At 35.7% G+C, this 18416-nt stretch overlaps 2 protein-coding genes across 2 annotated transcripts; both read left to right on the top strand.

Moving 5' to 3' along the window:
- The first annotated feature begins 9102 nt into the window (after positions 1–9102).
- Positions 9103–11941, top strand: LOC104240163 (probable WRKY transcription factor 41). Its single transcript, XM_009794939.2, has 4 exons — positions 9103–9376; positions 9467–9975; positions 10750–10872; positions 11315–11941. Exons 2-4 carry the CDS (start codon positions 9662–9664, stop codon positions 11718–11720), a joined length of 843 nt encoding a protein of 280 aa, XP_009793241.1. The 5' UTR covers positions 9103–9376; positions 9467–9661; the 3' UTR covers positions 11721–11941.
- A 670-nt stretch (positions 11942–12611) lies between these two features.
- Positions 12612–16129, top strand: LOC138891299 (uncharacterized). Its single transcript, XM_070174651.1, has 5 exons — positions 12612–12941; positions 13026–13411; positions 13571–13663; positions 13793–14318; positions 16058–16129. Exons 1-5 carry the CDS (start codon positions 12612–12614, stop codon positions 16127–16129), a joined length of 1407 nt encoding a protein of 468 aa, XP_070030752.1.
- Positions 16130–18416: the final 2287 nt, after the last annotated feature.

Here is an 18416-nt window from a genome sequence, read left to right on the forward strand (position 1 = left end):
CCTTGGAGCAGCAGGTACGGGCCCTAACTTCAGAGTTGGCAGTTGAAAAGGCTTCCTCAAGTCAAGCGGATAAAGAAAAGGCTCGTCTTGAAACCTCTTTCTCCGAGCAACTGTCCAAGGCAAGTGAAGAGATTAGAGAGTTGAAGGCTCTCTTGGGTGAGAAAGAGGCTTATGCTGGAGAGCTCGTGCAGAATTTGACTCAAGCACAAGAAAACCTCCGAGCTTCTTCTGATAAGGTTTGTGCCTTAGAAAGTTCCCATGCCTCTCTCCAAGATTCTTAAACTTTTACCTTGGCTGAAAATGAGAAATTAAAGAATGAAATTGCTGACTGGGAAAGGGTTTATGAAATCCTTGAGGATAAATCTGCCATTGAAGTGAGTTGGGAGTTTTTGAATTCTCGTCGTGATACCCTAGTTGAAGCTAGCCAAGAGACTTTTAACTTGGAATCTGAGTTAGCTAAAATCAATGAAACTATTGAGAAGGCTCAGCAAACTCAAGATTTTCCTTCTCCCGTGACCGAAGCTTCTGTGAATGTTGAAGTTGATACGGGTATCCCAACTCCTTCAAGCCCAGTTGAGCCCGCTGCTGTAAACCAAGTTGAGCCCGCTGCTGTTGATGTATCTTCTTCAGTTCTTACATCTTCTTAGTGATAAGTTTAAGTCATTTGAATTTCTTTGTGTTGTTTTGTTTTTTGGGAAAATTGCGTAAAACCCTTGGCCTCATTTGAAGGTTTGTTTTGGAAATTCAAGTCCTCGGACCTTTCATGGGGCAATTTGTATAAACAATTCGCAGTTTATGACTAAGTTCGTACTTAGTCTTAAGCTTTTTAATATTAAGAAGTTTTCTCGTTATTATCTTGAATTTCTGTTTAGTTTATTCTTGCCTTTATTTTTAAGGACTTATAGAATAATTTACATTTTTATTCTTTAAAAATGCTTCTATTAACTTCATGAATATTTTTATTAATCATGAATTTTATAAAAGAGGGCCCTTTATATTTGACACTTAATGAAAAAGACGTCTCAACTTCATAATGGTGTTAACATACGATAAAAGAAATAGGAATGCACATGTTTCTTTGATATAACTTTGACAAGTTTTTATTTGAATTTTGTCTAGTATTGAATAACACTTTACACGTATTTGAATTACATCTATAACTTTCTCGTAACTATTTTTCTTGCAACAGATTTTAAAAAGAAAATAAACACGAGGTTTTTATCTATAACCCATTTCAATGAAAAATAAACACGAGGTTTTTATCTATAACCCGTTTCAGTGAAAAATAAACACAAGGTTTTTATCTATAACTCGTTTCAGTGAAAAATAAACACGAGGTTTTTATCTATAACCCGTTTCAATACATAGCCTTTACCCTAACTATGGTAAGGTTTTTCTTTGGCCTTAGCTCGTGACTTTGCTCTGCACTTGACTCATTCAATGAGTGAACTTTTCAGGGCTTGATCTTCTTTGCCTTCCTTATACACATGTCTATGTATATTATGTAGTCGCCCAAGTATTTGAGCGTTGAAGTATGAAGCCTCGAGCACTTGGTTGTTCCTCTCATTTGGTCCTTTCCCTGTAAAGAAAGACATATGGGACTCGGAGGTACGATTATAGATGAAGACTACTTAATTCGTTTGAAATTCTATCAGAATAATTGTAACCCTAGCCCAGAAAGTTTAATTTATTCCACGTACCTTGCAGGTCGTTACTCATCATTTAGTACGAGTTAGCGTTTTGCCTATCATCTAAAATCGTTAGTAAAATTTTAACAATTCAAAAATTAAATTTTAAAATATGGATACCTGACCGTGGGTATTCTTTAAAAATAATATCTCTTCAAATGAACAACATTCCAATGTGAAGGTAGTATCTTGTCATCCATTGTTTCCAGCTCGTATGCTCTTTTACTTGCAATATCATGAATTCTATAGGGTCCTTCCCATGTTGGACTTAGTTTCCCCGAGTTAGCTGCCTTCGTAGATTGAAAAATCTTTTTGAGCACGAAGTCCCCAATTTTGAAGAATCTGAGGCGTGCTTTTTCGTTGTAATATCGTTCTATGACCTTCTTCTGTGCTGCCATTCTTGTTAGTGCAGCTTCTCTTCTTCCTTCAAGTAAATCAAGATTTACACGCATTTCCTCGTCATTAGATTCTTCTGTCGCCTGTGTGAATCGTGTACTCGGCTCTCCTATCTCAACTGGAATTAAAGCTTCAGCTCCATAAACCAATAAAAATGGTGTTTCTCTTGTACTTGTTTTTGTTGTTGTGCGATATGCCCATAAAACACTAGGTAACACTTCTGGCCAATTACCTTTGGATTCCTCTATTTCTTCTTTAAATTATTGATAATGACTTTGTTTGTTGACTCAGCTTGCCCATTACCTACCGGATGGTAAGGTGTAGACGTAATCCTTTTAATCTGCCAACTTTGAAAGAATTCTGGGATTTGAGTGCCTATAAACTGAGGACCATTATCACACACGATCTCCTTTGGCACACCGAAATGGCATATGATATTCTGCCAAATGAAATCTTTAACTTCCTTTTCTCGCACCTGTTTAAATGCTCCTGCCTCTACCCATTTAGTAAAATAATCAGTGAGTACGAGCAAAATTTTTACATGTCCTTTTGCTTGCAGTAGTGGACCCACGATATCCATCCCCCATTTCATAAATGGTCACGGTGTAATGACCGGATGTAATAACTCCATGGGCCTATGCATATTATTACCGTACCTTTGGCATTTATCACATTTAGCCATGAACCTTTCCGCTTCTTCTTCCATTTTGGGCCAATAATAACCTGCCCTAATTAAGGTTCTTACCAATGACCTTCTTCCTGCGTGATTCCCACAATGCCCCTCGTGTATTTCTCTCATTATGTATTCCGTCTGAGAAGGTCCGAGGTAGGGGTGTTCATGGTTCGGTTTGGATCGGTTTTTTCCTAAAAAGAAACCAAACCAAGTAAGTCGGTTTTTCAAATATTAGAACCAAACCAAACCAATTATGTCAGTTTTTTCTCGATTCGGTTTATGTCGGGTTTTATCGATTTTTTGATTTTTCAGTTATTTATCGTTTTTTTTAAATATAAGACATACACTACCAAACACATATTCCTGCGGCCATATTTTCAACGTAACACTATCAAATCAATTGTCCTTTGAGAAATCTATTATTTACTAAAATATATTGATGATAATTGAATCAAATAGTGATGAATAATTTAAGGACTCAATTAAAAATATATTTTTTTAACATGAAATGGATTCTTACACTTAACAAAAGAAAACTATCAATCAAACTAGAATATAAAAGTAAAGAATTGTACTAAAAGTGCAGACGATTAATCTTCACCATAAAAATTTTGAAACTTTGTATAAATATATATATATATATATATATATATATATATATATATATATATGGGTGTAATAAAAAATTTGAAATAGCTACTCCTATAGTCGGTTTGGTTCGGTTTTTTCGGTTATTTTTTTATTAAAACCAAAACCAAACCAAATTTGATCGGTTTTTAAAATTCAAAACCAAAACCAAACCAAACCAAAAAAGTATCGGTTCTTTTGGTCGGTTTGGTTTAATTTTCGGTTTGGTTCGTTTTTTCGATTTTTGTGAACACCCCTAGTCCGAGGCATCTTGCTAAGGGACCACCAAACATTTTTCGGTAAAGATTGCCTTGCTTTAAGCAATACCGAGCAGCCTTTTTTCGAAGCGCATGAGCTTTTTCTTATCTTCAGGGACGGTACCATACTGCAAAAAGGCAGTAATCTCGTTCCTCCAATCCCAAGTTAAGTTATTAAAATTTACCTCATTCTTATTGAGGTTGAGAATTGAATGAAACAAATGAATAACTGAAGCATTTTCATTGCTTGCCATGTCCGCCGCAAATGCAAGGTTAGCTAGGGCACTGGCTTCAACATTTTCATCCATTGATATTTGTGTTACTTTCCAGGTTTGAAATTGCTTTATCAAATCCCGTACCTTCTCTAAGTATTGTTGCATCCTTGCTTCCCTGGCCATATAAGTCCCTAGCATTTGATTAACTACGAGCTGTGAATCGCTTTTGATTATAATCTTATTTATGCCAAGTTCTCGTGCCAGTTCTAAACCTGCAATCACAACTTCATACTCTGCCTCATTGTTAGTTATAGAATGACATTTTATGGCTTGTCGAATGGTTTCACCCGTAGGTGGTACCAAAACAATCCCCAAACCAGCACCCTTTACGTTAGATGAACCATTAGTAAACAAGGTCCAAGTTCCTTGGTTAGCTCCGTTGAAGACCTGCAACTCTTTTTCTGCTTCTAATTGCATCCCTTGGCTAAAATCAGCTATGAAATCAGCTAACACTTGAGATTTTATAGCAGTTCTAGGTTGGTAGGTGATATCATATTCACTTAATTCTATAGCCTATTTAGCTGACCTACCTGACAATTTATGCTTATGTAATATATTGCGTAATAGATAAGCAGTTACTACAGCAATAGGATGACATTGAAAATAAGGACTTAATTTTCTAGATGCCATGATTAATGCAAGTTCAAGATTTTCCGATTGAGGGTACCTTGTCTCCGCATCTAACAAAGATTTGCTAACATAATAGATCGGAGATTGTTTACCTTGGTCTTCACGGACTAAAACAGCACTTACCGCTACTTCTGAAACAACAAGGTAGATGAACAGCCTTTTCCCAGCCTTTGGTTTTGCGAGCAATGGTGGATTTGATAAGTATGTCTTCAAATTTTTGAGTGCCTACTAACATTCCTCATTCCACTCAAAGTGATCTTGCTTTTTAAAAGCTGAAAAGAATTTAAAGCACTTTTCTGATGATTTAGAAATGAATCTTCCCAAGGCTGCAATTCTTTTTGTTAACCTCTGCACGTCCCTTTTGCTTGAAAGCATATCAGGAATTTCTTCAATGGCCTTAATCTGTGCGGGATTCACTTCAATACCATGGTTAGAAACAACAAAACCCAAAAACTTACCTGACGCGACACCAAATGCACATTTCTCCGAATTTAATTTCATATTAAATTTGCGCAAAATCTGAAATGTATCAGACAAGTGTGATATATGATCTCTCAAATGCTGAGTTTTAACAAGCATATCGTCTATATAAACCTCCATGGTTTTTCTCAGATGTTCTTGAAACATTTTAGTAACCATCCTTTGATATGTTGCACCAGCATTTTTGAGACCAAAAGGCATTACTTTATAACAGTAAGTCCCCCAGTCTGTTATGAATGAAGTTTTTTCCTCATCTACTGGATCCATTTTGATCTAATTGTACCCTGAATATGCATCTAAAAAACCTAATAGTTCATGCCCTGCAGTAGCATCAATTAGCTGATCTATATGTGGTAGTAGAAAAGAATCTTTAGGACAAGCTTTATTAAGGTCTGTGTAATCCACACAAACTCGCCACTTACCATTCTTCTTTAGAACTACAACAATATTGGCTAACCAATTAGGATACTTTACCTCGCGGATGGATCCAATCTTTAGCAATTTTTGAACCTCTTCTTGAATCACCTGATTCTTGAAAGTTCCTTGCTTCTTTTCTTTTGTTTGACAGGAGGGTACGTTGGGTCTTCATTCAATTTGTGAGTCATTACCTCCGGTGGTATTCCTGTCATGTCAGAGTGGGACCAAGCAAAACAGTCCACGTTAGTTTTCAAAAATTCAATTAACTTACCTCTCATGCCTTGGCTTAGACTGGCCCCTACATAGACTTTCTTATCAGGCCATTGTGCAAATAACACCACAGCCTCCAATTCTTCAATTTTTGTTTAAATATTTTTGTTTTCTTCTGGTTCTTGAATGGTATCAGGCCTTGAATCCACATCTGTCCGCCCTTGTTCAGTTGAGGTTTGTGCTGTGGTGCCCTCAACTGTCTTCTGTGATTGCTATTTTTCTTCTTTTTTTCATACTTGAATATGCTACAGCACATTCTCGCGGATTTGACATATTCCCCATGGTGATAGAAATTTAATAACTTGATGCAAGGTTGAAGGAACGTCATCCATTTCGTGGATCCATGGTCTCCCAAGGATCATATTGTAAGCCATCTCCATATCTACTACTTGAAACTTTGTATCTTTGACAACTCCTTCTGCGAATGTGGTGAGTGTTACCTCTCCTTTCGTCACAACTCTAGAATTGTCAAATCCAGATAAAGTATGCGCCTTGGTATTAATTTATCCTCATCTTGCATCTCACGTAATACTCATAGCAAAATAATGTTGACGGAACTAATTGGATCAATCAAAACTCGTTTCACACTAGTATCATGTACAATTAATGATATTACCAGGGCATCATTATGAGGAGATAATACACCATCCGCATCAGCATCATCAAATGTAATATTGTCTTCCTCTAATACATGTTGCACCCATTTCCCTTGGGTAATTGTGACTTTGAAAATTTTATTAGCCGCAGTATACGTTACGCCATTGATGTCTTCACCCCCGCTTATAACGTTGACGGTCCTTTTGGGAGAAGGTGGTTTAGGGGGTTCCTGCCTATTCTTCATGTAAGCTTGCTTACCTTTCTCACTAAATAACTCGGTGAGATACCCTTATTTTAATAAATGATCAACTTTACTTTGTAAAAATCTACAGTCTGCTGTTTTATGTCCCGTGATCATTATGAAACTCACACAAATGATCAGGGTTGCGCCTGTTTGGATTCGATCTCATCTCTTTTGGCCACCGTACCTTGTCACCCATGTTTCTCAAAATAGCTACGAGCTCGGAAGTGCTCACATTGAAATTGTAACCGCCAAATCTCGCCTTCAAATTTCTATCATCATCTCGTGACTCATGGGTGTTTCGATCATTCCTAAACCTTGATGAAGAGCCTGACTCTCTATTCCTTGATCTATGATCATACCTTTGATTGTCCTGTTTTGACCGTGAATCTTATCCCGCAGGTCCCATATATGGCTCGTACCTGTTTTTACCGGACCTTTTTTCGGTTTTCGCCCGTCTCGAACTTACTTTTTTTTTTTTTGGAATTGTGGAACAACTTCTTCTTCTATCTTTAGCTTTGTGTTATACCTGTTGTAAATGTCATTCTATGTTGTAGCTGGGAATTCACGAAGACTTTCCTTGAGTCACCTCGTAGCTTCTGAGCTCTTTTCATTCAAATTGCTTGTGAAAGCTATAGCTGCCCAATTATCAGGTACACGTGGTAATGTCATTCTTTCACATTGGAATCTATCCACGAACTCCCTAAGCAATTCTGAGTCCCCTTGCTTGATTTTGAAAATATCTTCCATTTTTTTTTTCGACTTTTTGAGCTCCCGAGTGTGTTTTGACGAAAGAATCTGCAAGCTCAGCAAAAGAATTTATAGAATTTTCGGGTAAAAGAGAATACCATGTTAATGCACCCTTGGTAAGTGTTTTACCGAATTTTTTAACTAATACTGATTCAATCTCCTACTTGGTCAAGTCGTTGCCTTTTACGTCTGTTATGAATGCATTCATGTGGTCTCGTGGGTTTGTTGTTCCATCGTATTTTGGAATATTAGGCATTTTGAATTTCTTTGGAATCGGGAGGGGAGCAGCACTTGGCTTCCAGGGGTGTTGCGAATATATATCCGTATCTATCCTTTTGATTACGGGCGGCACTCCGGGTATTTGCTCTGTGCGGTCACTTTGCTCCTTAAGCTGTTTCTGCAATGTTAGTACTAAATTTTGTAAATCAAAATTGACTAAGTTACCTGGTTCTCCCTCCTGTGATTCGCTGGGGATTCCACCACTACCTGAATTAACGAGCCCGGAACGAGGGTTCTCCAAAGTGTTGTTATTTGGAGTGGGTGTAGGTGGTGTAGTAGGTAACTGGCTAGCAAAAGCCTTAAGAGCTTTATTGACCTGTGCAACAATTAGTTTCTGCAAAGCTTCATCGATAGCTTCAACATTTCGAATTGAGCGTTTCCATTTGTATGAGATCCATCAGGAGAGCCTTCACGAGACCGCCGAGGAGAGCCTCGTGGAGAAGGGACGGGGGTTTGATTACCCTGTGGATTTCCCTGAAGTTGTTGGTTTCCTTTGTTTCCTTGGTTTCCTTGAATGTTGTCATTGTTGTTCGACATGGTTGATGCAACAGGGAAATTTAAGCTAAAAGAGGATAGATTATCAGATTCCTGGTAACGGAACCAATTTGTTTAACCAAAAAATGGAATTTCGGTCAAAACTTTAATTTAGAAGAACTCGGGTTACTGATAATCAAAAAAATATATAAAAGAAAGTAATTTGGCTAGCAATAAGATAATCAGAAGAAAAGCAAGTAAATCGGTATATTCAGATAGTATTTTCCTGTCATTACAATTGATCCGTTCTCTCCCTTTTATAGCTATTTTGGAGATTTGCGTTTTGCCTTTATCATAATAAGGCCATTATGGACAATTAAAGACATTAAATGCTACGTTACATAATCATTGTATTTAATACAGATTCTCTAACGTTTTTAGTATTTAAAGCTCATTAAATATTGTATCTGTACTCCCATGTAGTGCCAGATTCATTCCCCTTGATTCTTGGACTTAAATAGGTACGAGCGCTGAGTCTTTTGGATAACCGCTCGTGCCTCTTCCTTTGCCTCTACTCATATCTGTTGCAACTCGTGCCTCTTTGTCAGTTATAACTTTTTGACCAGTCTATGTATCATGACACGTCATCTTTACACCACTTTAATATATAAACTCAATTTTTCCCACTACACCGGTGAGATTTCGAGTTTCAGCGCTAAGCCCAGATAGGTACCAAATACGCGTACTAAGCACGAGTTTGCTATATATATATATATATATATATATATATATATATATATAACACTTCTCTTTAAGTTCCAAATTGTTACTTACTGTCCTTTAAAAAAAAATTCAGTTAATGTTTAATTTGATCTTATATATCAATTCTGTCAACATCATTAATTTATGATGGGAATGGACAAGTGCTTGATTTGATATTTATTATTTCTAAAAAAATGCTTGAGTAGATGTGTTAATAAAGTTGGTAAGAACTAATCAAGTTCCTAGCTATTTCCTATAGCGAGTGAACACAGGAGGACTTGATAGTCAACTAATTGCATTGTGCATTGACTCAAAGAAAAAGCAGAGAGCAAGTTTTCACACTTAATTTTCTCTAATTTATTTATCATCCAATCCATTTTTTTATTATCTTCTTTCTCATTGAATGTCTCCTTTTTCTGATGAAAAAAAGATTATCTTTTTTCCTCCTTAGCTCAAAGCAGTACTACAGCCAAACAAGAAGTTGACTAACAATAACTGAATCCATTCTAACAATTCAACCAACCATAAGAACAACTTTATCATCTGTTTCTTACTCTAACGTAAAGTGCTCTTTATTGAGATCTAAAGTCTTATTTGGATTCATCTTGCATTTCTTAGGTATTCATTAACTAGTTTTTCTCATCATACAGATTTGCAATATCTAAAGGAAAATACAGATTTGCATTTTTGTTGACGGTACCGATATATTGTCTCTTTGAGCCGAGGGTTTATCAGAAACAGCCTCTTTGTCCCATTGGGTTAGCGGTAAGGTCTGCGTACACACTACACTTCCCCACTTGCGAGACTGTACTGGATAGTTGTTGTTGCTAGCTAGTTTTGCAAAAATGGGAGAGGAGAATTGTTGGGAGAGAGAGGTAGCGATAACTGAGCTAACTAAGGGGAGGGAATTGATGTGTCAGCTGCAAAAGCATTTTGATCCAATGAAACAGGATGTATGCCAGTATTTATCTGTGGAAATACTTTCTTCCTATGATAAAGCTCTGTCCCTCTTAAATGGCACAGCTTTATCTGGGATGAATAAAGGTAAACAGATTAGTAATCCAGCACCATCTTCATCAACTGGCAAGCTGGAATCTCTGCATCTTCTGGCTGATGCTAGCACAAAGAGTTCTGACCGTCCCTGCAACTCCATGAAGAGGTACTCTCATTTCAATTTATGTGTCAGTATTTGACCGGGTAAGAAGAGGTATTCTAGTTTCAGTTATGTGGTAGTATTTGACTGGGGCGGAGTTCAAGATAGAGACAAAGATTTATGCTACATAATGGGCTTAAACATGTCATGACATTTCTAGGTATATAAGAACATATCAACGCTACACGATAGCTAATATATTCATATATGTGTTCCAAAGACATGACCTTCGATAGGGAGGTATGGAGGTCGGGATTAGGGTTTTGGGTTGACAGGTAGTCGAGAGTCTCTTCTAGTCGTACTAGTAGTAGTACTAGTCTTATATTCTCTTATTCCGAGTTCCTTGTTGTTAGACGATGTGGCATTATTGCTGGTAGTTTTCACACTTCTCTTGTAGCTTCGTATTCCTAGTTCCCTTGCTATTACAGGCTATGGTATCTATTTCTGTTATCTTATTTCCTTGCCATTATTACTGTTTGTTCTTGAGCCGAGGATCTATCAGAAACAGTCTCTCTTGCTTCATAAGGTAAAGGTAAGGTCTGCGTACACGTTATCCTTCCCAAACCCCACTGTGCGGGGATTCGTTGTTGTTGTATCCCAAAGGCAAAACTAACAAACGATATGTATATGATCGCTGATAATTTCACATAGACTATTACTGTAATTTACTCAGATGAGACGACAGACCAGTTTTAGAAAGTGAAACTGGTGCATTCTTACATTTGGTGGAGGTCCTTGTTAGGAACTTTTTAACTTGTTCCACACAATTAATCATTGTAGGAAGATGGTGTCGCGAAGGACAGAGTACGTACGTGCTCGATCTGGAGAAGAGGTTCCACCTGAGGATGGATACAGTTGGAGGAAATATGGACACAAATATATTTTAGGGGCAAAACATCCCAGGTGAGAATCTGGTTCTGTATGTTTCTTGTCCAGCAGCAACCAAAACCTGGATGTTCTATTTCTTGTTTGTACGAAGTTCCCTTCGCTTTGTGAAGGGAAAACTGCCCAAATTCGGCTCTTATATTATCCGAAATTGCTAACTGTGTCTTCCCTTAGACTTTTGGTCCATTCATACCCCTTTGCATTAGAAAATCGTCTCGTATTGTCCTTGTCATTAACAGAGCTCCAGGTAAATAGGTGGACTCTACGTGTCCAGATTTACCCTTTTTGGAGCTCCGTTAGGGGTCAAGGAGAAGAACGAAACCTTTTTTCCTAATTACGGGGTAAGCTTAGATCAAAGTTTAACGGAGAACAAAGTTGCTCAAAGGTGGATATACTACACTATATTCAATGTTTTACCTAGAAATACAAGTTCCCACGACAATTTCTTATGGCACTGCAGAGAATACTATCGATGTGCTCGTCGTCGTTTATCTAGTTGTACGGCTACTAAGATGGTCCAGCGAAGTGATACAGAGGCAACAGTTTTTGAAGTTATTTATGGAGGAAGTCACAGTTGTGGTCAAGAAAGCAAACTGCAGCAAAATGGAGAATTAGTTGCTGCACTAACAAAAGAAACACAATGTGATGAAGCTGGAAGAAGAGGGGAAATATCTGAATCCTATTTCACTGAGATGGTTTCAACCCCAAATACTTCATTCAACAATTCCTCAACAGGGATAGTAAACTCCAATTCAATCCTCAACATGACTAATTCTGATATCATGACAACACCAACTTCAGCACATGCAGAGGGGAATTCCTTAGCTGAGGATCTTTGGACTACATTTTTTTCTACCTTGAAATGAGATTGATAGTCAAGTAACTATCTAGTCCAGATAAAAGCTACTTTTAGGAGGACTTGCGGGTTCTTTTTTATGACGGTCGTATCCGAACCATCTTACTCGCACCTCCACTAATTCCACAGGGTACCTCCTACCTCTCAACAGCATAGGTATCGGATAACTTTATCCGCTAAAACTTGGGCAGATGAGAAGAGATCACCTAATATTTTTTTCCTCTGTTGGAACTTGCAGGGCTCTATTCTATCAATATATTGATAATTATTGATGAATTTACTGTTGAGACAAAAATATTTTAATACCTCAAAAAGAATATTTACAATTATGTCTAGGTTCATTTATTTAATATAATATTAATTGGTCTTGATAGAATTGTAACTCATAGAATATTTTCAATTAACAATTTGATTTTAACGGTTTGGCAATAGATGGCTTTCAATGGTTTTACGTTTTGGCCTTTTGGCATTCTTGGTATTGAATTCTTAATGATCCATTTTGGCATTCTTGGTATTGCATACTTAATGATTTGTTTTGGCAGTGAATTCTTGACATTAAATCCTTAATGGATTTTACAGGTTTTTCATTTTCAGATGTCCATTTTCTTGGACTATATATAAAGCTATTTGTTTGTGTTCATGGAGTAGTGTGAAAAAAGTTAAAAAATTTCTTCCCTTTTTTTTGTGCTGGGTTTTTTCTCATAAATCTTTGTTGTTTCTACTCCTAGTTATACTAGAAGAGTTTTGTTGAATCCTGGGGGATACGCCTAATATTATTCATCTCGGTGTGGGTGAAATATCCTTAAGGACAGTGTCTTTGACATGCCTCAAGCTAAATCTTTTACTCTCCATAATTATCCAATTTTTTCCAACAATCTTAAGGATATTTTACATTATTATTATGGAGAATAACGCTGCTAATGTTGTTGTCGATGCTACTACTCCTGCTGCACCAACTGTTTCTGTTGTTGTTTTTGGTGGAGATAATTTTAACCGCAAACACGCTGTTATTGACAAAGGAAAAGAAATTGCTACTAGAAGCAGCCTTGTGGAGGAGAACAACTGTAAGAGAAAATCAAGTAACATGTATGATAAAAGAAATGGTTATAAACCCAAAACCAACAATCAAACCTTAAAGGAAAAATGCAACTGCTTTGTGTGTGACACACTTGGCCACTATGTTGCTCAATGCCGAAAAAGGGTTGGGAATGACAATCCAACTAAGGCTAAAGTAAATTTAACTAAAGCCAAAGTGGATGATATAATTGTTGCGGTTGTTTCCCAGATGAACCTTGTGGCCAATGTGAAAGATTAGGTGTTAGATTCTGGAGCCGCAAGGCACATATGTGCTAAATTTGTGTCTTACACCCAAGTTGATGAGGGAGAAGAAGTTGTCTATCTTGGTGACTCAAGAACTACTCAAGTTCTTGGAAAAGGCAAAGTTCTTCTCAAACTCACATCTGGCAAAACTTTGGCATTGAATGACATGTTGCATATTCCTAGTATCCGAGCCAATTTGGTCTCTGTGGGATTATTAGGAAAAGTGGGGGTGAAGGTTTCTTTTGAATCTGATAAGGTCGTGTTGACCAAGAATAATAATTTTGTTGGCAAGGGTTATTATAACCATGGCATGTTTGTACTCAATGTTATCAATGGAAATGATAATACTTCTACTTACTTGATTGATTCTTTTAATTTATGGCATGCTAGAATAGGATATGTTAGTTTATCTTATATTAAAAAAAATGCATTCTGAAGGTCTTATTTCAAATATTAATAAGTGTGAAGTTTGTGCAGAAGCTAAACAAACTTCAGTATTTAGAGAATCTAAATTATTAAGTTTAATTCATACTGATTTAGGAGACGAGGTGAAGCCATTTTATCTGCTTGTCATTTACAAAATAGAATTCTTTATAAGAAAACAGGCAAAACTCCTTATGAATTGTGGAAAGGGTATCCACTTAATTTGAAATATTTGAAAGTGTGGGGGTGCCTTGCTAAAGTTATGTTGCCTGATCCTAAGAAAAGAAAAATAGGATTTAAAACATCTGATTGTATGTTTATTTGGTATGTTGAAAACAGTACAGCATACAGATTTTTAGTAGTTAAAGGTGATGTACTTGAAAACAATACTATTGTTGAAACAAAAAATGCTGAATTTTTTGAAAATATTTTTCCTTTAAAATTTGAGAAAATTTCTAATGCTCCTATTATTCCAAGTGATAATATTTCAAATGTTTCAATTATTAAAAATGATTTTGGAAGTGAGGATTTAAGAAGAAGCAAAAGATCAAGGAAAGAAAAATCTTTTGATAATGATTTTTATACTTATCTTGTGGATAATGATCCTTTAACATATTCTGAAGCTATATCTTCGTATGATGCCTCATTTTGGAAAGAAGCTATTGATGTAGAATTAGATTCAATTTTACAAAATAAAACTTGGATTTTAGTTGATTTACCTCCGGGAGCTAAACCCATTGGTTGTAAATGGATTTTTAAGAAGAAACCCAATCCGGATGGTTTCATTGATAAATACAAAGCTAGACTTGTTGCAAAAGGTTTTACCCAAAAGCAAAATATTGATTATTTTGATACTTATGCTCCTGTAACTAGAATTTCCTCGATTCGTGTTTTACTTGCCTTGGCTTCTATTTATAAACTTTTTATTCACCAAATGGATGTTAAAATGCTATTTTTAAATGGTGATTTGGAAGAGGAAATTTACATGGAGCAACCTGAGGGTTGTATAATGTCTAGACAAGAAAATAAAATATGTAAATTATTAAAATCTTTATATGGTCTAAAGCAAGCGCCTAAATAGTGGCATGAAATATTTGATCAAGTATTGATTAATGATGGTTTTTTATCAATTGAAGTAGATAAATGTGTTTATACAAAATGTTTATATGGTACATGTGTTATTATTTGCCTTTATGGGGATGACATGTTTACTTTTAGTTCTAGCCTTGATTTGGTACATAAAATCAAATTTTTCTTGTCTTCTAATTTTGAGATGAAAGACATGGGAGAAGCTAGTGTTATTTTAGGCATGAAAATTATAAGAGATGGCAATAGTTTGATGTTGACTCAAGAACATTATGTTGAAAGAATTCTTAAAAATTTTGATAATTTTGATGTGGTACCTATAAGCACTCCTTATGATGCTAGTAGTCAATTAAAAAAGAATAAGGGAGATGTTGTAGATCAAAATAACTAAGGAAAATGCATAAGTACCCCCTCACCTACACCCGGATTCCCAACTATACACTTTTTCTTTGCGGGAATCCTATTACCCCTTAAACTTATTTTAAATGAAATTATTTGCACCCTTAACGCTGACGTGGCAGAGAGTGTGTATTTCAGTCTCCCAAAGTAGAGTGAGATGCAAGAAAAAACGATTTTTAGGTTATTTTTTATTTTTTTTTACCATTTTTCTTACTTTTTTTTCTTTTCCTTTTTCTTTGTCTTTTTTTCGTTTCTTCTCTAATTCCGGCGGATATTCATTCACCGACGACTTTGTCTAACCGTTTTTCTTCCATTTTTTCTTTTCACACACAAATTAAACTCTCAAAAAGATCTATTTATAAGCAAAGCAAAATACACTCAGATTTGGGAGGGAAAATTCATCATCGAAAAATCTTCCCACGCCGGAAAAAAAATGATGTATTGAAATTTTAACTGGAAAATATTTTCTCAGCTTACATTCGTTTTTATTTCTTTTGCTCTTCCTCCCACTCATAAATTACACTTTCAAGAAAAATTTATATATATATATAAAACACACTTAGATCGGGATAAAAATATGTCGCCGGAAAAAATGGTGTTTGTGAAGTTCCGACGACCACTAATTTATGCCACCGGTGACCAAAACAAAAAGAAAGAGAATGAAATAACCAAAAAAATGAGAATAATAAGAAATAAGAAAAAAGGATAAGAAAAATAAGAAAGAATAAAAAAAATACTAAGAATACATGTGGGGGCGCGTGTAGCTCACCACTTGCCAAGAGTTTGGTTGTCTAGTTTTAGGGTGCAAATAATTTCATTTAAAATAAGTTTAGGGGGGTAATAGGATTCCCGCAAAGAAAAAGTGTGTAGTTGGAAATCCGAATATAGGTCAGGGGGGTACTTATGCATTTTTCCAAATAAATAAGCTCAAGTTATTGGTAGTCTAATGAATTTGATGAATTTTACTAGACCTGATATTGCATATGTTGTGTGTAGATTGAGTAGATATTCTCAAAACCCAAGTCATGAGTAATGAAATATTTGAGAGGTACCATGAACTATGGTATTAAATATAGTGGATTTCCCACTGTATTAGAATGATACAGTGATGCTAACTAGATCTCTGATTCAGATGAGACAAAATTCACTAGTGGTTATGTGTTCACCCTCGATGGGGGTGTTGTGGCATGAAAATCAGCTAAACAAACAATAATAGCTAGATCTACCATGGAATCTGAGTTTGTGGCATTGGAATTGGCTGGCAATGAGACCGAGTGGTTAAAGAACCTTTTGGCGAGTATTCCATTAGGAATTAAACCGACACCTTCTGTGTCGATGCATTGTGATTGCCAAGTTGCAATATCCATTGCCAAAAATAAATCCTTTAATGGAAAGAGTAGACATATCCGATTGAGACATAATGTGATAAAGCAGCTGCTGAGAGATGGAATTATTTTCATTGATTATGTGAAGTCAGAAGTGAATTTGGCTGATCCTCTAACTAAACCTTTGGGAAGAACATTAATATCTGAAACATCGAGGGGAATGAGACTTTTGCCAATTTGAGTGATATCAACTATGATGGTAACCCAACCTATGTGATTGGAGATCCCGTGAAGTAGGTTCATATGGGTAATAACAAGTCATTAGTTGATCAAATGTGCACTATTAATTATAGCCCTTCCTATGGTGTGTGTGTATATAGTGCAAGACTGCAAGAAATGAGAGGCTGAGTTATTGAACTCTTAATCTAATAATTCATAGCCTTTTATAGGTGGTGTATTGTGCTGCAGAATACACTTGATGGATGGACCTATATGAGTGTGGTGTGGGGCCGCTCCTATGAAATTTATAGCAAAAAATTTCTAGAGCACTCATGAAAACCAGGCGCGCGCATGGCCTATTAGCGCAAAACCGCGACAAACAACAAAGTGTGTGTGGGTATAATGTGATAGATAAGACACTAAATTTACAAAAGAATTCTTGGTTCATAGAAGTTTTGAACTTCACCAATTATTCGGTGAGTTTAATCTTATTTTATCTAGGTATGGTTCATAGTCCAAGAGACACCAGATGCGACACGTTATGCTCATTTGTGAAACCCAGCAAATATAGTTTTATCTTATTTTATTATAATATTCTTTTTGAGCTATGTGGGGGATTGTTGAGACAAAAATATTTTAATATCTCAAAAAGAATATTTACAATTATGTCTAGGTTCATTATTTTAATATAATATTAAGTGATCTTGATAGAATTGTATCTCGTGGAATATTTTCAATTAACAATTTGATTTTAACGGTTTGGCAATTGATGGCTTTCAATGGTTTTACGTTTTGGCATTCTTAATATTGAATTCTTAATGATCAGTTTTGGCATTCTTGGTATTGCATTCTTAATGATTTATTTTGGCAGTGAATTCTTGACATTAAATCCTTAATGGATTTTACCGGTTTTTCATTTTCAGATGTCCATTTTCTTGGACTATATATAAAGCTATTTGTTTGTGTTCATGGAGTAGCCCGAAAAAAGTTAAAACTTTTCTTTCCTTTTTCTTTTGTGCTGGGTTTTCTTCTCATAAATCTTTGTTGTTTCTAGTATTAGTTATACCAGAAGAGCTTGTTGAATCCTGTGAGATACGCCTAATATTATTCATCTCGGTGTGGGCGAAATATCCTTAAGGACAGTGTCTTTGACACGCCTCAAGCTAAACCTTTTATTCTCCGTAATTATCCAATTATTTCCAACATTTACTACGTCAATAATGGCTCGTTTGGTATGAGGGATAGGGGATAATTATACCGGGATTAAATTTGAGATGAGTTTATCCCATATTTGGTTGAGATAAAATCATGATATAACTAATCCGGGGATTAGTTATCCCGTAGCAGTACAGTAACATACATGCCAATAATGTAATGAAGTTTTTGATATCAAATACATCAATTTATATTTATAGGGCTTGAGATTTTGTTAACCTCATGTTTGAACTGCATTTGCTGATGGTTAGTGTTAAAAAACTCGGACAGAGCAAAATATACATGAACTTGTAAAAAAAAAAAATAAGAGTGGTTAAGTAGCTATGACCATAACTTTGTGTAGGAATATTCAAATGACAAACCGTTTGAACAATTGGAAATTAGATTTTAGAAACTCTAGCTTTTCACACTGATGTTACTATTCTAGATTCAAAAACTAATCTATGACAAATGTAGAAGTATAATCTCTTTCTACTATTTTAATCATGGCAAAATACATAAGTTACCCCCTAAATTATGGACCAAATCTCTGTTACACACTTTCTGACCACAAAAATCATCTTACACACTCAACCTTTCCTGAGTGTGTCTAATACACATATTTTTTTTCTTGACCAATTTTTCAAAATATGTGTAAAGTCACGCACTAATAAGATTGTGACACGTGTTATTATTCTTTTAAAAATTAAAATATATAAAATTACAATTATACCCTTTAC

This window comes from Nicotiana sylvestris, chromosome 5 (assembly GCF_000393655.2).
Source record: "Nicotiana sylvestris chromosome 5, ASM39365v2, whole genome shotgun sequence".
In the NCBI taxonomy this organism is placed as follows: Eukaryota; Viridiplantae; Streptophyta; class Magnoliopsida; order Solanales; family Solanaceae; genus Nicotiana; species Nicotiana sylvestris.